The 19038-nt window shown below is 52.9% G+C and overlaps 8 protein-coding genes across 8 annotated transcripts; 5 read left to right on the top strand and 3 right to left on the bottom strand.

Moving 5' to 3' along the window:
• The first annotated feature begins 272 nt into the window (after positions 1-272).
• BO79DRAFT_245777 (serine/threonine-protein phosphatase) lies at positions 273-2032 on the top strand. The gene is made up of 3 exons (XM_025685496.1): positions 273-654; positions 707-940; positions 1091-2032. The coding sequence occupies exons 1-3, from the start codon at positions 639-641 to the stop codon at positions 1801-1803; spliced, it is 963 nt and encodes a 320-aa protein (XP_025538807.1). The 5' UTR covers positions 273-638; the 3' UTR covers positions 1804-2032.
• A 144-nt stretch (positions 2033-2176) lies between these two features.
• Positions 2177-3746, bottom strand: BO79DRAFT_174176 (rho GDP-dissociation inhibitor). The gene is made up of 5 exons (XM_025679721.1): positions 3671-3746; positions 3439-3614; positions 2862-3184; positions 2752-2800; positions 2177-2684 (listed from the first exon to the last, which is right to left on the bottom strand). The coding sequence occupies exons 2-5, from the start codon at positions 3527-3529 to the stop codon at positions 2554-2556; spliced, it is 594 nt and encodes a 197-aa protein (XP_025538806.1). The 5' UTR covers positions 3530-3614; positions 3671-3746; the 3' UTR covers positions 2177-2553.
• A 1763-nt stretch (positions 3747-5509) lies between these two features.
• Positions 5510-7094, top strand: BO79DRAFT_149189 (KilA-N domain-containing protein; the record flags this gene model as incomplete). The annotated part of the gene is made up of 5 exons (XM_025678575.1): positions 5510-5570; positions 5684-5892; positions 5957-6119; positions 6169-7015; positions 7070-7094. The coding sequence occupies 5 exons, from the start codon at positions 5510-5512 to the stop codon at positions 7092-7094; spliced, it is 1305 nt and encodes a 434-aa protein (XP_025538805.1).
• Positions 7095-7922: 828 nt separating this feature from the next.
• On the top strand, positions 7923-9794 carry BO79DRAFT_195912 (cleavage polyadenylation factor subunit CLP1). Its single transcript, XM_025681165.1, has 3 exons — positions 7923-8080; positions 8179-8941; positions 8995-9794. The coding sequence occupies exons 1-3, from the start codon at positions 7943-7945 to the stop codon at positions 9774-9776; spliced, it is 1683 nt and encodes a 560-aa protein (XP_025538804.1). The 5' UTR covers positions 7923-7942; the 3' UTR covers positions 9777-9794.
• A 187-nt stretch (positions 9795-9981) lies between these two features.
• BO79DRAFT_266721 (chitin deacetylase CDA4) lies at positions 9982-11241 on the top strand (the record flags this gene model as incomplete). The annotated part of the gene is made up of 1 exon (XM_025686990.1): positions 9982-11241. A coding segment is annotated over one exon (1203 nt), but the record flags the coding sequence as incomplete, so codon positions are not given.
• BO79DRAFT_209366 (uncharacterized protein) lies at positions 11190-13949 on the bottom strand. Its single transcript, XM_025682589.1, has one exon. The coding sequence runs from the start codon at positions 13570-13572 to the stop codon at positions 11299-11301; it is 2274 nt and encodes a 757-aa protein (XP_025538802.1). The 5' UTR covers positions 13573-13949; the 3' UTR covers positions 11190-11298.
• Positions 13950-15558: 1609 nt separating this feature from the next.
• Positions 15559-16614, top strand: BO79DRAFT_149220 (quinone oxidoreductase family protein; the record flags this gene model as incomplete). The annotated part of the gene is made up of 2 exons (XM_025678578.1): positions 15559-16334; positions 16392-16614. The coding sequence occupies 2 exons, from the start codon at positions 15559-15561 to the stop codon at positions 16612-16614; spliced, it is 999 nt and encodes a 332-aa protein (XP_025538801.1).
• Positions 16615-16724: 110 nt separating this feature from the next.
• BO79DRAFT_266717 (uncharacterized protein) lies at positions 16725-18471 on the bottom strand. Its single transcript, XM_025686989.1, has 5 exons — positions 18164-18471; positions 18028-18113; positions 17957-17974; positions 17659-17907; positions 16725-17610 (listed from the first exon to the last, which is right to left on the bottom strand). The coding sequence occupies exons 1-5, from the start codon at positions 18401-18403 to the stop codon at positions 16764-16766; spliced, it is 1440 nt and encodes a 479-aa protein (XP_025538800.1). The 5' UTR covers positions 18404-18471; the 3' UTR covers positions 16725-16763.
• Positions 18472-19038: the final 567 nt, after the last annotated feature.

The following is a 19038-nucleotide window of genomic DNA, read 5'->3' as shown; positions in this document are numbered from 1 at the left end:
ATAATGTAGCCTTCTGATAGTTATATGCTGGCAAAGCCACCGAGACAAGCGATGTATGGATATTCACACCTCCAACCGCCAGACTTCATCGATGATGCGGACGGAACATCAGGCGGTGCCACCCGGCAGAATGTGGCCAGGAATCCCTCGGCGGGTTGAATGGGCTTTCGTGCCTGTCGATAATCCTGGTTTGCTTCATCCCCATCTGTTAGAAGTACAGAGTCTTTCCGAAATATGGATTAAGTGCAGCGCAAGCTCTCCGACATTTTACTCACACCCCTCCGAACCCGCGTCTAGGCCCTGCTCTTCCCACACCGGTCACAGGTCGCCCCCTGTGAGACGCTCACTCCTGCTCCTGCGTACTGTGTGCCGTTGGCCATGATGCGAGCTACTGCAGGAACCTCTCAAACAAACATATCCCTTCGCGAACCGGAACGACTACTATTCACTCTCCGCTTATAATAGCGGTGTTTTTAAATCCGTTGATCATTTCTCCTTCTTTTTGGGCACCTATACACGACTTACGGTGGACTTCTGAGCCTCCATTTTCTGTTATTGAGCGCAATTGAACGTTGCGCGCTGCATGAATATACAGATATCTTTGAATCTCCTGAGTTGATTAATATATCTGCTCCGAAATGCCTGGATTACCAGGTAAGCATTCTTTCCTCTACTCGTCCTGTGCGGCCCCTCACCATTGGATCAGCTAGTATCGACCTCGACGAGTGCATTGAGAGACTCTACCGGAAAGAGTTGCTGGCAGACTCGGTGATCGAAGCGATATGCGCCAAGGCGAAGGAATTGTTGATGAAAGAGAGCAATGTCGTCCACATTGCGGCTCCGGTCACGGTGGTCGGAGATATCCACGGACAGTTCTTCGACATGATTGAGATATTCAAGATCGGAGGGTTCTGTCCCAATACAAACTACTTGTTTCTTGGTTAGTATTCCGCGTGATATTATATTGGTCGTTGGCGGGGAAAGAAGGGAAATGGGCAGCAACAAGAAAAGGCGTGCCGATCCCCAGAGAGAATACGGTTTATGTGCGAGCATGAGTGCTGACGGACGTTTTTTCTTCCAATTCAAACAGGCGACTACGTTGATCGAGGCTTGTTCAGCGTGGAGACAATCTCCCTCCTCGTGTGCTTGAAACTGCGATACCCCCAGCGCGTCCACCTTATCCGCGGCAATCATGAGTCGCGTGGTGTAACGCAATCATACGGATTCTACACGGAATGCGCGCGCAAATACGGCAATGCCAACGTTTGGCATTACTTCACGGATATGTTCGACTTCCTGACCTTGAGTGTGGTCATCAATGACCAGATCTTCTGCGTCCACGGCGGCCTTTCCCCATCCATCCACTCCATCGACCAAATCAAAATCATCGACCGGTTCCGCGAGATCCCACACGAAGGTCCCATGGCCGATCTGGTTTGGTCCGATCCCGACACCGAACGGGATGAATTCTCCCTGTCGCCGCGTGGAGCGGGCTATACGTTCGGTGCGCAGGTGGTCCGCAAATTCCTCGAGGTCAACAGCATGTCGCATATCCTACGGGCTCACCAGCTGTGTCAGGAGGGATATCAAGTTCTCTACGATGACCGGCTCAGTACGGTCTGGAGTGCACCGAATTACTGTTACCGGTGCGGAAACCTAGCTAGTGTCCTGGAGGTCAGTGATACAGGCGAACGGTATTTCAATATTTTTGACGCCGCGCCGGAAAATGATATCCATCGGGGCGAGCAGCAGGCGCAGCAGAACAAGGATGGCCAGAGTCCGGTGATTGACTACTTTCTGTGATACCCTTCTTATCTTTTTCCTTCTAATTTTTTTTTTCTCGATTCTCTTTACTTTTTTTGCCTGAGGTTGCTTTTTTGCTGTTGTTTTTGCTTCTTTCCCTTTCTTTTCTTGTGTCTTTTTTTCAAACCCACATCCTCTTACAAATCATTCATGGATCTTCTTGGGGAGTTTGGTAAATATCACAGGCATTTATAGACAAATATCCCATGGTGCGATGTACGACAGCAAGATGCAGTTAGAAAATTTAGAAAAATTAGTCAGTCACACATAGGATTTCTCGGTTCCCAGAGGGGAGAAACAGAAAAAAGAAAAAGGCCCAGGACAGGATAGGACCGGGCCGGGCCGCACGCAAAACGGCCCTTAGTATGTATGCATGGTATGCGGTCATCGGAATGTAGTAGATAGGGCGATTCTAATCCCAGATACTCAAGGCCATTCATCAAGAAAAACCTTGCAGACAATAAAAGAGTTGTAAAATATAATATTGTATTCCAAAACTCGGACAATAGTAAGATGCGGATAGGGAGGTAGGTCCAACGCTAGTAAAACTGCGAAGAAAAGGCAGGGATATGGTGTGATGTGCTTGCGCTTTCTCATGGAGTATGATATGGGTAGGCAGGGTAAACAGTTCATAGTTTCATATATGAGAGGGTGGAAAAGAAAGAGAGAAAGAAAGTTGTGATGGGAAAAGCCAGAAAGCAGAGCCAGTCCGACTGACTATTCTAAACGACAAAATTCATTTCATTCTTTCTACCAGTCCTTGGCGATGTCGAAGGACCACTCGAACTGGAGGTGGGTGTGGTTGTCGTCGTCGACGAACTTGGACACGGCGTTGTAGTGGCCACGGAACATCATGCCCGAGGGGGCTTCCTCGGCGTTGACTGGGTTGGGTTAGTTACTGCCATGTCTCTATTTTTGGTCTTTTTTTTGTAGAGGGTTCTGGCTTACACTTCTTCTCGTAAACGGGCTTGTCGGTGGTGCTGGGGGCGTAGCTTCCCTATGGGCGAGTGAGTACTTGGCTTACATCCTACCACGATTGTCGAAATTAGAGCACTTACCAGCATCTCCTCGTCCTTGCTAACTCTGATACCCTTGCGCTTCACCACCTGAAGGTACTTGAGACCGCTCAGAACCTCATGGTGCACCTGGAAGACGACCTTGATGTGGAAGGTGGCACCCTCCTTGATCGTGAAGGGCTTGTCCTTGAGGGTCTCGAGCGCATTGGGAGTAGACAGGTCAATCACAACATCGGGACGTCCCTCCACCTCCAGGGCAAGAGACTTGATGATGCACTTTCTGGGGTCATTGGGGTCGCCAATGGGAGTTCCAGTGGCCAGACCCAGAGAGGCCTTCCAGCGGTTGAGAGACTCGTCGTTCGCGTCTGTAAATGTTCCGAATTAGAGAGAATTCAAGGCGGGTGGATGGTTCCAATGGAGAAAATAGGGTTATGCAAGAGACACAATTGCCAATCTCAACGGTGGAGTGTCAGAAATGCTTGCGATGTACGTTTGACGGGATTGAGCAGCAAGCAAGGGGGCGGCGGCGATGTTGGATGCCACGAGGCTACTACCACGGGGAGTGGGAGGGGTATCGGATTGCCAGGGAGAGGGGCAGGCGAGCGTAGATAGCACATACCAAGGTTCTGGTACTCTTCAATGGTCTTCTTCTCTCCGACCTTGAAACCCTCGGTCTGGGAGGCAACGAGATCTTCTTCGTGCTCGGGCATGATTGTTGTTGGTGGGGTATTTGGAGATAGGGGGGAAATGGGAGGGAGAATGCTGATATTGCTCCTCGCAAACGGGATATATAGACTAGGAAAAGGTGAGTCTTCGTCAGAGGGGACCAAGGAACATCGCACATCACGTACCAGACGATAGGAATACAGGAAACTGCTGAGGAGAGAATTGTTTAGGGATGTTTTGGAGTGGAAGCAGTGGACTAAAGTAACAAGTGGGGGGGAGGGAAAAGAAAGGCGGTGGAGGAGTGGATGGGAGTGGATGGAAGTGGATGGGCCAGACCAGACCTTCTTCTTGCCTGGTGTCCGCCGAAAGATTAAGGGGAGCCAGAGCAATCCATGGAACAGGCCACGCAATGGGTATTTTTGGAATGGATGATAATTTGGGGATCTTGATCCTTCTTTTGACTTCACGATCCTGACGAGAAATGAGACCATGTTAGGTTGCTCTACAAACACCGAGGTCCATCTCCCTGGATGGAATGCCGGAAATGAGATGTCATGGAACTGCTACAGTCTGGTACCTACCATTGAGTATTAACTGCACTTGGAGGTGAATTTTTTGCTCGGGTTCGATTGGTTTGGATGGGATACTATCTTGGAAATACTCTTATAGATGCTTGATAACTATCCGTTCATCTGCTCAGTTTAAGCCTCTTTATCCGGATGGCTGCCGTGCAATTTACAGTAGCTTATTTCCTCATCCACGCCTAATTCCCGGTGATGAAGTCTGACTCTGACGATTGGGCGAGAGATGGTGGGTGTTTGCGTGCTGTACTTAATTCATCCAACTCGATTGAGGCTCTACTACTATTATTATCCAATGTGCTTCAAGGTGTACCTAATGATACTAGTAGTGGCTGGGTTGAGCTACCTTACTATCATATGAATGGCCATAGTAGTTAGGTTATTTATATCGCTGGTATACTAGTACTAACCACATACTAGTACAATAATATGTCTAAGACAAGTCTGGACTTCGAGTGCTCAGGTTACTACTAGTACTAGTACTAATTACTCATTTGGAAAATTTGCTTCAGCAATTGGAAGAGATACTAAGCCAGCGGTTAAGCTGTTTCATGCTTTGCAGCCATGGTGGGCGTGTTTCATTCGAATCCAGTGCCCCGAATGCACCAAACCCAAGTTGCCTGAATGTCCGACTCACGGCATATTGCGCATAGGCATTATGCATGGTGTATGCGGGTGGCCCAACTCAGCACCAAATACAAATTCATGAATTAGTTTCAATACAATTGAATCATTGCCTTGGGCTTGAACCAGTAAAGGCAAGGTTCTTCTGGTAGAATAAGTAGATAACCTTACGCGAACCGCAGCCATGGAACCCATTACAAGGAACCCGAAAACAACAAAAATCGTAATGGATTGGGCGTCACGGGGACAACCGGCAGCGGTGAGGCGTCAAGGCAGCGATACCATGATGAGCCAAACACGTCACAACAGATACCGGGGGATGGGCCGGCACCGCAGATACTTGCTGTTTTGGCTTGCCCCACCAAAAGCTAAAATCATGATTGGTTCATTGCTGCAGTGGTGTCACAGTAGCGCGGTACTGTGGGGGTTCCCAGACGGTCACAGCCGGTCACGGTGGGAATCAATCGCCCTCCCCAATTTGCTTTCGATTCCCTGATTATTTTCCTTCCCCTACGCATTTCTTTGATCCTGCTTATCGAACCCGCGCCCTGACTTCCATTCCATTATCACCTGGGTCGTCGCGGCTCTCTGCCTGAGCGTTCCTATCCATCACCCGCTCATCTCAACCCGCGGTGTTTGTCTCTGTGCGCCCTCTTGTGGTGCCGTGTTTGCTTTCGCGACCTACCTCGCCTGGAGAGCGCCGACAGACGCGCCTGCAACGTGGCCGCCGTTTTGGCGACGCATCTTCTCTCATCACCAACCCTCATCCGATACCCCTCGCTTCTCCATTGACCCTGCTTGCGAGCCTGATCATTCATCATGGTGCGCTCATTGCCGAAGAAAAACAACCCTCTCATCCTTGCGGACGTGGCTCCTGCTTGTAAGTTATGATTCCAGCTAGCGCCCGAGCTCAGACTCGATCGTGGCATGCCGATATCTCCACCAAAGCGTGCGCCAGACTAATCTGTCTCCTTCTACCTCCTGCGACTTCAGACGATGAACTTCTTTCGCGCCGTCGTCTGGGAAAGACCAACCTCGCCGTGAAACCCACCCAGGTTGGCACGTCAAATGCGACAAAGCCTGAAAACCTCGGCCCCTTCGAGTATGCACACTTGCGCGCGCCGCTGCCTAGAGACCTCAAGGGCTCCGAGATCTTCCCCTCACACTCTCCTCAACAGCATCCCGAAACCTACTTTTTGATGGTAAGGATGGCCGAGAATGAATTAAATGTGATGTCATAGAATGGTTGTTGACCTGTCGCTATAGAGACGTAGCAAAGATGGATTTGTCAGTGCTACCGGAATGTTCAAGATTGCCTTCCCTTGGGCAAAGCTCGATGAAGAACGGTCTGAGCGGGAGTACCTGAAGACTCGGACAGAGACTAGCGAAGACGAGATCGCCGGCAATGTTTGGATCTCGCCTCTGCTTGGTAAGTATCACACTTCAGCAGATATGAACATTGTTCTGATTACTTTCAGCCCTTGAGTTGGCAAAGGAGTACCAAATGTACGACTGGGTTAGGGCCCTTCTCGATCCTACCGACATCGTTCAAAGCCCCTCGTCCGCGAAGAAGCAAATTACCCCGCCACCTCGGTTTGATTTGCCGCCGATCGAAGCCCCGGCCATTCTCACTGCACCGCGCCTCCGTAGGGGACGGTCTGCTTCTCCAAGCAAGAAATCGACCTCCCCGCGTAAGCCCCGCCAGACTCGCGCCATGAAAGAGGCCAACGCTGCGGCGACTAGTGCTGCCAACGCCAGCCTTCAGTCTTCTTTGGACTTGACGGCTTCCACCGTGGAGTCGGAATCGGTCACCGGCACCGTTCATCAGAGCGTTGAAGTGGACGGCGACGAGAAGCCCGCTCCTACCCCGAAGAAACCGGCATCCGCATCCAAGGCGAAGAGGACGGCTGCTCGTGCGGAAGAGCCCGAGGAGAAGGAGCAGGAGGAACGTGAGAAGGTCAAGGTCGATGTTGAGACCAACGCGGAGACTGTTGACGAGGCCAAAACCTCCCAGACCACCGTTTCCGTTGAGATGCCTATCAGCCTTCCTGAGGCACCGTCTGCCGCCGATACCGAGCAGATGATCGCCAAGGCGAAAGAAATGGTAGAAGAGGCGGTCAAGCTTCAGACCGAGACGGCGGAGCCCTCGTCGGCCAAGGCAGCCCAGAAGCGCAAGACGGAAGTGCTCAGCGACGATGACGAGGAAGAAGATGAGGAAGCAAAGACCCTCCGTGTGAAGAGGGCTAAGGTTCTGGAGGAAAAGCTCAAGCAGGAGCGCGTGCGGAACCGTGCTCTTGTTGGCGTTACGGCTGCCTTTGCGCTTGCGTAAGTCTTGCATGACGCCAAATCTTTTAAGTATATTGCTAACCTGCTTTACAGCGCCTCGATTCCGTATTTCTTCTAAAAACCCTAGCCAATCTGGAAGCAAAATTGTCGTGATTATGCGCCGTGTCGGCTTGCCCACGTCCAGCTCAAGTTTGGACAAATCCGCCATCGATTCCACCACCTTGGAAAATCTCCCCCTTATTCCCCAACTGCTATGGTTTTGAACGATGCTTAATGGAGAAACAGCCGAAGCTGTTCCTTATCCGTTCACAATTTGCCCCTACTCTGGAATTCATCCGAGTTCAGGCTTTGGCCAATCCACCCGAGCGCATCACGATCCCTAAGTCCCAATTGAAGTGATTCTTGATGTATCGTATTGGCCGCGAATATTTCTTTACTAATGATGCCGTCTGGGTGCGAGTGATGTGGTTCGCACGGGGGATTGGCCGGTGAGGTCCTGGCGATCGAGGAAAGCCTTGGGTTCGTTTCGTTCATTATCTATGCCGTTTCTTATTATCTCCTGGATACCTGATATACGCCTCTATAATGTGGTTTTCTTTTCCTTTTTCTATTTTCTGTTCTACACCATTTGGACCGGGGCTGTACCCTGGAGTCGTGATGCAATCGGGATGGTTTGACTGGATTGTGTTCGGAGTTATGTCATTGTTAGGTAGATTTGCAAATGATGGATATGCAGTAACTATGAATTGAAAATTGCCATAGTAGGTATTTTGTGTAGCACTTAAAGTATAATATAGATAATTTAAGATAATAGTAAGATGTCCTGCGAACGCGAACCAGTCGGGACGGTTCCGTCCTGCAAACAGGCTAAACATCGTCATTCTCTCCGCCTGTTCGGAGCTCTACCAGAAACTCCAGTCCGCATACCACACTCCAGATAACGAACCCAATTATCCAGGCGATGCCATGTCGCTCCCCGGTCTCGATCTAACACAACCCTCGGCGGACCGCGAGTTCGCCCCGGCCCCGCCCTCTCAGATCAGCCTCTCCAAGGGCTCCGAGTGGCGGTTCGAAGTTGCCTTTGGCACGACCGTCCGCGTAAAGGTGAGCTACCATAACCCCCCCTCCTCAGGCAATCTCCATATCTCCCCAATTCACAATATGAGACAGCTGACTGACATATCTACCACCTGGAGAACTAGCTCTTAGCCGGAACCGCCGAACTCTTCGGTACCGAACTAGCCCCCTCCCAAACCTACACCTTCTCCGGCACCAAAGCAGCAATCTACACCTGGCATGGATGCACGTTAGAAGTCAGCGCCGGAGAGGTCATCACCGGCCTGGACAGCCTCGCTCCGGGAGGAACGAATGGAACAGCGACGCGCGGACTCGGCGCGGGCGGCTGCCAGAGCGAGTACGTGGCGGAGGAAACACCGATGATTGAATATGCGAACGTGCATTTTGCGCTGGAGACACTACGACAGGAGGCCAAGGCGACGGGGAAGGATGGCCCGCGGGTGCTGATTCTCGGACCTGAAGACGCGGGCAAGACGAGTCTTTCGAAGATCTTGACGGCGTATGCGACTAAGGTGGGCCGGCAGCCGCTGGTGGTTAATTTGGATCCTACGGAGGGAATGTTGAGTGTTCCGGGGACGTTGACGGCTACGGCGTTCCGCACGATGATTGATGTCGAGGAAGGCTGGGGAAGTAGTCCCATGTCCGGGCCGAGTGCGGTGCCGGTGAAATTGCCTTTGGTGTACTTCTATCCGATGCAGAATCCGTTGGAGGCCGATGGGTCTGTGTATAAGTCTATCGTGTCGAGGTTGGCGCTGTCGGTGACGGGGAGGATGGCCGAGGATGAGGATGCTAGGGAGACGGGCATTATTGTGGATACGCCGGGGATTTTGAGTCAGAGTAAAGCTGGGAATGTCGAGATGATTAATCATATTGTGACGGAGTTTGCGAGTGAGTTTTTCTTGCACCTGGTGAAGGTGTATGCGCTGACATGTTTGGCACAGTTACGACGATTCTGGTTATCGGCTCCGAGCGACTGTACAGCATCATGATGAAGAACTTTGATAACAAACCTACGGCCAGTGCGTCTGCAGCGGCGTCGGATGAGCGTATTTCGGTGATCAAGCTGTCCAAGTCCGGGGGTTGTGTTGATCGTGATGCGGCGTTCATGAAGGCTGTCAGCGAGTCGCAGATCCGGACATACTTCTTCGGCAACCCAATCCCTTCAACGGCATCGGCGGCGCTGTCACTGTCTGCGTCGTCGTCGTCGACAAATGTTACGTTGTCGCCGCATGCGCAGCAGCTGGACTTTGGTGCTTTAGCGGTCTACAACTACACCATTGCCTCAGCAGAGGAGGACGAAGATGAGTACGACCCGTCGCAGCTGGGTACCGGCGATGCCTTCCTCCCCGGTGGGAGCAACGACGTGGACCTGGGACAGACTCCGCAGGAAGAGACCCCGGTAGCACCGACGCTGCCTGGGATTGCCGGACCGGTGAAGGAGACGGTGACGCCGGCTGGGTCGTCCAACGTGCCACTGAAGAAGGTGCTACCTCCTGCGCCGACAGCGCTGGCTAATTCGCTGCTGGCCATCACACATGCAAGCTCGACGGCCAGCCCGGCGGATGTGCGCGATGCCAGCATCATGGGCTTCCTGTACGTAGCGGACGTGGACGCGGAGAAGGGCAAGATCCGAGTGCTGGCGCCGGTTGGAGGTCGCGTGCCACCGCGGGCGATTGTATGGGGGAAGAAATGGCCTGGAGAGGTGGTGGGCTTAGTGGGATAATACCTAGTTACATAGCAGATATATTATGGCAGATATTGTATTGCATATCCAAACTCCATCTTCTTGTCGTATCTACCCCAGCAAGGTCTAGATCCCTTACATGCATACCAGACATGCTCCAACGGGATCGCCGCATACCTCCGCTCCGCCTCCTGACATTTCCCCAATTTCAACCTCCTCACCACATCACATCGTCGAATACATTACATTCACATCAACTCTCCTTGAAATTCCTCCACCGACACATATTCACCATGGCCTGACACCATCCACTCGCTACACCGGCCTCCACCCACAAATACTACACACAACAACAACAACAACAACAACAACCACAACCACAACCACACCCAACTCACCTCCGCACACCATCCTCACCACATACCCAAAGAACCACCCACCCCAAGCACAATCAAAGCAAAGCAAAACAAAGCAAAGCATGCCCCGCCTGCACCCAACCTCCCTCCTCCTCTTCCCGCTCCGCGTCCTCGCCATCCCATTCACATCCCTGATCGCACGCATCCCACACCTCCGCTCCCGACACCGCCGCACCCGCACCCTAACCATGCTCCTCCCATTGCTCATCCTCCTGCTCATCCTCCTCGCCCTCCTCCCCCTATACATAATCTACCGACCACCACACGCCCTAATCCGCTCTATGGCGGAGAAGTATCCGGATACATTATGGGAGATACCACTCCCCTACAATACTCCCAACACCAAGAACAAACCAGAAGCGAATGGTGGGAAGGAAGAGAAAGAGAAACTCATCGCCCTAACCATCGACGACGCTCCCAGCGCCTACACCCTCGACATCCTACACGTACTCCAAGAATACAACGCACGGGCGACATTCTTCCTCATCGGGTCACAGATCCCCGGCCGGGAGGGGATACTCCACACGCTAGTGAAAAGCGGGATGGAACTCGGGAACCACGCGATGCACGACGAGCCGTCTGTGTCGCTGGGGAGGGAGGTGCTGGAGCAGGAGATGGTGGAGGTGGAGGGGGTGATTGCGAGGGTGTATGAGGAGGTTGGGGTGGAACGGCCGAGGGATGGGAGGGGGGTGGTGCGGAAGTGGTTTAGACCTGGATCGGGGTTCTTTTCCGGGTGGATGAGAGAGCTTGTGAAGGGGCTTGGGTATAGGATTGTGCTTGGGAGTGTGTATCCGCATGATGCGCAGATTGGGTGGGCGGGGGTGAATGCGTGGCATGTCAGGAGTTCGGTTAGGGAGGGGAGTATTGTTGTGATGCATGATCGGAGGAGTTGGACGGTTGAGGGGTTGAGGAGGGTGTTGCCGGTTTTGAGGGATAGGGGGTTTAGGGTTGTTGGGTTGGGGGAGGCGATGGGGATTGTTGATGCTGCTAATGCTGCTGTGTCTAGTGATGGGGGGAAGGAGGATGATTGATTGATTGGGTTGGATTGGATATCAGGTGTACAGGTATCATCAACACTAACATACAGGCGGGTTCCTGACAAAAACACACACACAAACACGAACAAAGAATTACATGGTATCGAACTACTCGTTTCGCTTCCATTCCTCCACGTTGCGCCGCATCTCTCCCTCCACGTCGTATCCTCGACTCGCGTCTTCCAGCAATTCCTCCTCCCGGTCCCGGTAGCGTTGCTCGGCGTCGCGCCGGCGCAGCGCCACCTGCTTCAGATACATCAGGTCGTTCGACTGTACCGCCTCGGCGAACTTGGCACGCATGCGCGGGGAGTACAGCTGACAGCTTGCTTCGCGGCACCGAGACGGTCCGTCGCCGGGGAGCAGTCGCATGGACGTCGAGAACTTGCGCGCGATGGGATGTTTGGCTCGGACCAACGGCCACACCACGTCATCGTAGCAGTCCTCGCACACTGTCAGCTCTGGCAGTTGCGGCATGTAGTGCCACGTGCTGAGGATCCGTCGGTCCCGCCGACAGTCCCGCAGCACTACCTTGCGTCGAGCGTACGAGAGGAACTCGGTTACGTCGGGGCGCAGCATGTGTTCCTGGTCGGCGCGGTTGGCCGCTATGTCCAGGCAGTCGATGTACCGGACAAACCGCGGGCTGTCTGTCAGAAAGTCGCAGGCTCGTTCCTGTTTGGTGGAGCTCCGCTTGAAGGTATCCCGGTGCTGCGGCATCAGGACGCGTAGGTTCCGCACGCAGGCAGAGCACACGTTGAACTGCGGGAGGTACATGTTCGTTTCCGGGTCCACAATCCGGTACCAGTGCTGCTCGGTGATAATGCGTCCCGGGCATGGCTTGATGCTGAGGGGTGGTCGCGTGATCTGGTGCAGCAGTTCGAGGTGGTCTAGCTGCTTCTTGAGCGTCTGCATCCATGCCAGTCGGGTCCAGGGCTCGCTCATGGAGCAGCGGATTTTCTCTCCACGGGATCTGGGACTGGCTAGGACGAAGTGGTCGCGGAACTCCGACTTGCGCATTTGCTTCATGCATGACGGGCAAATATTCAAATGAGGTAGTCCCTTGACTGTGTGCCAGTCCTGGTATCCGGCGATGGGAGTCGATCTGGGGCAGGGCGGGAGGAAAAACGGCCGTTTGGGCGATGTTTGACGGACAGCATCCTGCGATGAACTTCGATGGCGAACAGCGTCCTGTGAGGAGCTCCGTCGGCGTGGTAGTGGCGGTGGCTCAGGAATATCTTCGGGAGTCCGTGGGAGCGACGAGGACCTCTGCGGCACGTCATCCAGGAAAGATACGGCCCGCCGGGCTGGCAGCTGAGCGGTTGACTGAGGTTTGTCGCTTGAGATTGATCGGCCTGCTGGCTTAGTGGCCAATCCCGGGCGTGGTGGAAGTTGTGGTGCCGGGGCTGCAGCTGAGGAGGACGCCTCATGTTCATCTGCATGGCGGTCAGTAGCTGGCTCCTTGGGCGTCGACGTGGACCTAGGACGGGTTTTTGGAGCGGTGCTCTTCGGCGTTGCAGTGACAGCAGGGGTCATGGATGGCTCCGCGGGAAGTTCAACCGGGACACTGGGTTGATCAGTAGACGGGGGACTAGGCGTCTTCGGCACATCGCTTGAGCCTCCCTTGGCACGAAGTTCTTGTCTCTGGCGGATTTTCTCTTCGAGCCTTTCTGCCACGGAGAGTCCAGTGGACGACTTTTTGTCCGTTTGAGGCGCGGCAGGTTTGTTCACAGGTTCAGGCTTGGTCTTGGACTTGACTGTAGCCGAGTCGGACTGGTAGCCGGATTTAGTGGTCAGGGCGTCGGCGGAGCGGCCATGTTTCACACTCCCGAATCTCCTGGGCAACGATGGAGTAGACTTGCTTTGTGTGACGGCAGGGGTGCGTATGTTCGAAGCTCTCGAGGCATCCCGGGAACTCTGGGCTGTATCCCTCTTAGGCGGGCTGTCTCTCTGGGCTCTAGTATCCGCCCTGGGGCGGCCTCGCGTCGTAGAGTCCTGCCTCTGAACAGCTGGCTTCTTAGGTTGGTCCTGGGGTTTCTCTCGACTTGCAAGTGGCGCGGACAACGAGACTGCCTGGTCATCCCCGACAAGGTAGAGCATCGGGTCCTGTTTCTCATCCACCGGGGTTGGCGGCCCTACGTTGTCCTCGGAGCTGCTGTCACGGCTGAAGTCCTCATAGATGACGGTCGTCTCCTCATATGAAGAGTAAGAGAAAACATCCACAAGGACTGGGTATTGGTCGACAGTTCCGCGGGAGCAAACACCTTCGAGTCCGGGCATTTCTCCAATTTGGGACGATCCGTGTAATTCGCGGGAGAGGGAAACAGCTTCGTCTTCCACACATGGCGACGGCGGCCAGTGGGTCTTCTTGCGCCAGCGCAAGCTCATCTTGGTGGTAGAATACATTGGTAATAGAAACAGAAGAACAAAGAACTTTTAGCAAAGAAAAGCAAAGCTCCAACGGGAAAGTATCGGTCCTGGGGGCTATCCTGCGGTGGCACGGTGGATCAGAAATACTTTCCGGGCAGTTGGCATCATATATCCGTCGAGCATCGGACTCACTCGAGAAAGGGTCTCGAAAGGATGAGCAAGAAAAAATAGCAGACACACACACACACAAGAGCGTTTGGCAAACAGCAATTGGCACGGGAGTGATCCAGATGGAACAGAGAACAGTCAATCAACTCGCAGATGAGACAGTCAGACGGCCTAGGGGTCCTTTGTGAGCGGCTAGAATTATGTATTAAGCGATGGAGAGGTTAGTTTCTGATGTACACACCCCAGGAATCGGGGGAGTTGCGAAGAGATTTTTCGAGAGGCTATATAAAGTAGACAGACCCCAATGGGAAACCTGGTCGGGCAGCGCCTCTCCGGGGATGGTGGCCCTATCAGGGCCTGGGCTCAGACATTGGGCGTTAACAGGGAACGAATCAATCCCGCTAGCCCTGAAACATGGCGATCGTGGCCAGACGTCAAGCGTTGGGAACGAATGGATCTCCTTTAGCCATGTCAACAAGGAGTCGCTCATGAAACCATCCCATCCCTATGCAGGTGAGGTCAAGTGTGGTCTGTCAGACTGTGGGACAACCTGTGCTGGCAGATTCATTCATTCGCTATCCCCGCTTTCCGTCGACCGATTAGGTACGCTGACGGGCGAAAGAGATTTTAGTCTGCGGGAAAGGCGCCACTTTCGAGTATTGGCGTGGATGATTGTTGGTCTAGTATACAGTAGGCACAGCACGTCGTGAGCCCGACACGCTTTTTGGCAAAGCCACACAGCCTCCGCTCAAGGGATACCGGGCAACTCGGCACATTGGGCGTCATCAGCTACTGGTGCCACCTTTTGGGATGAGCTGCATGCCCCCTGACCGATGATGCTGGGGAGATCAGTAGCTTCCAATGATGTACGATTCACTGTTGGAAGCGACACTGCTATGACATCAGTGGGAAAGACGGTGAAAGAGCAAACGGTGGCAATTTGCATAACGAGGCGGTGACACAGGGGGGGGCTGAGTTGTCTGGCTGAACTGGAAGATGCATAATGAAGTTGTCCGCGGAAGGGATGAAGAGGGTGAAGGCCCAATTGATGGAGGATGAAGACAATCCGGAATGCTTCTGGAGAAGCACAAGTATATGTCCCGATCGGGAATTTATGAACTGAGGAATAATGTCGCTATGCGAAAACTGACTCAGCTGTGTACGGCACGGTCCGTCGGCAGGAAGCCGGAATTAGTCAGCTATATTCCCGACGGTTCGGACTTGCAGCCGATGGCGTCACTCCGTCGGATGAAGAGGTGGCCATTCTATGGACTCTGGAATTATTGCCAGAGAGTAGGAAAGGAGTCGCTGAATAGCTGAAACAGCGAATATCAATGGGCGCAGTAGAAAATACCGACCGAAAGGTCTGCTTCAGTTCCCGGTGATACAGTGCGGAGATGCATCGGACATCCTGACCAAATATCCGCAAGCGCAACGCAGAATAATGAAGAACTGCGGGGAAGAAGCGCAGAAAATCAAGCTTCAAATGACGGGACTCGACTGCCTCAAGTCGCGGTCCACTTTCGGCAAAAACCAACCAGCAGGACTGTCCAGCTCCGTCAATCGTAGCCGGGGGAAGAACTTCCACCTCCCCCCACCCGACTATCCGGATATACTTAACCCACCTATTGTCCCACCCCTCATCGCGCAACTAGAAATACCCCCGATTATCCAATGCCCCTCCATCGCGTCTTTCCTCGTCTTATCCGATCCTTTATCCCATCCATCACTACCACTATTACCTCAACACTGTCTTCCCCAGCGATTCAGAGACTCTCCGCAATCAACTCCCACCTCCACCCCACCATCGCATCCCCCATCCGCACCCTCACCACCATGTCCGTCCCTCAAACCATGAAGGCCGTCCTGGTCGAGAAGCTCGGCGGCCCCGAGGTCCTCGAATTCAAGGCCGACCACCCCGTCCCCACGCCCAAGGAAGGCCAAGTCCTCGTGAAGAACAACATCTCCGGCATCAACTACATCGACACGTACTTCCGCACAGGCCTCTACCCCTCCGCGAAGCCCGAGATTCTGGGTCGCGAGGGCGCCGGTACCATCGTCGCATTGGGCGACGGCCCCAACCCCTACAACTTCCAAGTCGGAGATCGGGTGGCCTGGCTCAGCACTGGCGGATATGCCGAGTACACGGCGGTGCCGATGGCCAAGACGATCAAGATCCCCGAGGGGATCACGGACGAGAACCTGATGGCGTCATTCCTGAGTGGATTGACGGTTCTCACGTTGGCGAAGGAGACGTATCCCGTGCAGAAGGATGAGTGGGTGTTGGTGCATGCTGCGGCTGGCGGGGCGGGAACCCTGATGACGCAGGTGCTGAAGGCCATCGGTGCGAAGGTCATCGGAACGGCTGGTGGCCCTGAGAAGTGCCAGCTGGCGAAGAGTCTGGGTGCCGATGTGGTGATTGATTACCGCAGCGAGGAGGGCAAGGATTGGGTGAAGCAGGTGAAGGAGATTACGGGTGGTAAGGGCGTTGATGTTGTTTTTGATTCGGTTGGTAAGGATACTTGGGAGGGAAGCTTGGAGAGCGTCAAGCGCAAGGGTACTATTGTTTGGTTTGGCAATGCTAGTGGTCCGGTGCCGCCTTTGCCTTTGCAGTAAGTTGATTTCTACTCTGGGTGGTATTATGAGCTGCGATGCTGATGGCTTTATAGGAAACTCTCCCCCAAGTGTGTCAAGGTCGCTCGGCCTCAACTCTTCGGCTACATTGAGACTCGCGAGGAGTTCGAGTTCTACGTCAATGAGCTGTTCTCGCTTCTCCTGTCTAACAAGCTCAAGGCCAAGGTTCACAAGGTGTACCCCTTGGAGGAGGTTGCCCAGGCTCACACCGATCTGGAGGGTAGAAAGACCACCGGCAAGTCGATGCTGAAGCCTTGAGCTGGTGCAGATGCTATGAATATATGTTCCAATAGAAATCAATTTGTTTCGACTATCTAGAAATGAGCCGTGACTAAGATGAGAATATGATAGTAGCTGTTAGAATCCTAAGAATTGAGCTTCCGCGGACAGGCCTGCTCTGGCGATGCTCACAGAGTAACAGACGAGTCATCCTCTCCATCACTCTCTGCTTTGGCTAAATCTCTCGGCTCCTTCCATCCAAGCATCAAGTCATTCACGAGAGGGGTGTAGTTGGAACCATACGTTCTATACGCATCCTCGAAATAATGGAATCCACAGTTCAACTCCCATACCGGAGTGATTACCTTCATTCCCGGGTAGCAGTACTGAAGTATATTGTCCTCCATGAAGAACTCAAAATTCTTTTCCGGCTGCTGTGCCACTTGCTCCTCCGGGCTGAGGTCGAAATCAGGCATACCCGGATCTCGGTAAGCCCTTGCTAGCAGCTTTCCGACGGGAACAAGATCAGGAGCGTGCGTCAGGTAGAACTCGCGGACGTCTTCTCCGGGAGAATGAACAGCGGTAATTTCAAACCCATCAATATCCTCAATACGCACTGCGCACAGCGTATCATTCTCGGTCAATTCCTGGAACCGGAGGGCATGACGATTCTCTCCCGCGCCGGCGAGGGCGAATTTGACGATTTTGCGGGCTGTCTCAGTCGTCAGGCGAGGCGCATCGTCCTTGGAGTTTTTCCATTGATTGTCCTCCACATATGTGTCATGGAGCTCGCCACCGAAAAGCAAGGAGCAACACGAGTTGAAGTCACCAGGGCTTTTGGCCATGAGTTGGTGATTGTTCCACAGCTCCCTTGTAGCTATATCGCAGGATGTCCTGGCCTGGTCGATATTATCTTTGTACTCCGGGCATACATCATGGTAAAGGAGGTAGGAGAGGAAGTTTCGAATGGTGACTGTCGCCAGCTTAATCATATCTTCGGTTTCAGGATTGAAATAGTATGGAAAGAAGGAGGTCCTATTACGAGTCAGTCAAACGTAGTTTCAGGGCGTGTGACACTCCTACAGAAACCCGCGAACGACTGCATCAAAATCCACGGTAAGATTAGATCTGTCCTTGCCTACACTGGTCATTGCTCGCGCTTGTAGGATTTCTTCGCTGTCCAGTTGCTGGAGGTCACGGCCATCCAAACCACCGAACATCCTCTGACCCACGTTCACCCCGCCATACGCCAGATATTTCAGGAAGACGTCTCTTCTGTCTGACTCCAGGCGCCGATTCTTTTGGTAGCGTAGAAGGGCATCCTCAATTCGGCTTGGACTAGTCAGTATGAGAGCCAAGTTCATGAGGTGGCAAGACTTACTGAGTGAGAGGTCGCGAGCTTCACGCATATTGCGGTTAGCAGGTGCCAAATATGGAAGTTTGGGGACATACACATTGTAGAGCTCCTTCTCGGCGCTAAATTCCTCGGGGGTAATGGGTGCGTCGACGTAGTACTCTTCGAAACCGGTTGGCTTGTTCTGTGGAACTTAGTCTGGCTGCAATCCGTTGCATCATTTAGTGTTCTCACCTTTCCACGCTTGCTCTTGGGGCGCGTCTTGCTCTTCTTCTTTTTCTTCTTGGCCTGGTCAAACTCAATGGGCAACTCCTCGAGTGACTGGAATTTAGGACTGTTAGGGGCCGAATCTGGTTTATCTTCCGATGTTTCTGGTGATCGGTCCGTCTGCTGAGGATCGTTGATGGTTTTCGATGCAGCTGGGCGAAAAGGAAGCTTTTTGCCAGTATCTGAAGGATCATGAGAGTCCGACATCGTGAGTGCAGTAGCAGACCCCTGAGATGAGATAAAGAATAAGGAATCGCCCTTAAGAAGAGGATGAGGGGATGGAGGAAAGTGAGGGAAGATAAAAGAGAGAGATAAAAGCTGGAGGGGTAACCTGGACGTGTGGGAGATGGAACTCGGAAGTTGCACGAGGAACACCGTGAAACATTGTTTTGAAGATCTTTAGTTTATTGACAGTAGATTAGATCTGAGACTTCCTGGATTCACAGCCAATGATGGAAGAATCGAATGTGATAGAAAGCACCGACAGTGAAGCAAGTAAGAGGGATTCACCTGTTAAATAACTGGGACAAAGCCGGTTCCTTCCATGCCAGCATTTATTAGGCTGGTAGATGCCGTTCATACCATGAAGTGATATCGATACCTCAAGAGAGATGGTAAAAGTCGCATTGATTGGACTGCTACAGATCAAGAGCATTGTGAAGATTCATGTCTACGGATGAATGGTATTGATTTAGCTCAATACATGCCACATTGACTAGGCACCAAAAGCCAATTCCAGCTATGTGACTATTATAGGACAGTGTAATACCACAACAATGGGCCATATTAGATTCTTTCTGGGCCTTGCCTGCCCAGAGCCTACCATTTAGGCCTTTGCTAAG

This window comes from Aspergillus costaricaensis, assembly GCF_003184835.1.
Source record: "Aspergillus costaricaensis CBS 115574 unplaced genomic scaffold BO79scaffold_18, whole genome shotgun sequence".
Taxonomy (NCBI): domain Eukaryota; kingdom Fungi; phylum Ascomycota; class Eurotiomycetes; order Eurotiales; family Aspergillaceae; genus Aspergillus; species Aspergillus costaricensis.
Note: the sequence above shows the minus strand (reverse complement) of the source record. Positions and strands in the feature narration are given on the sequence as shown.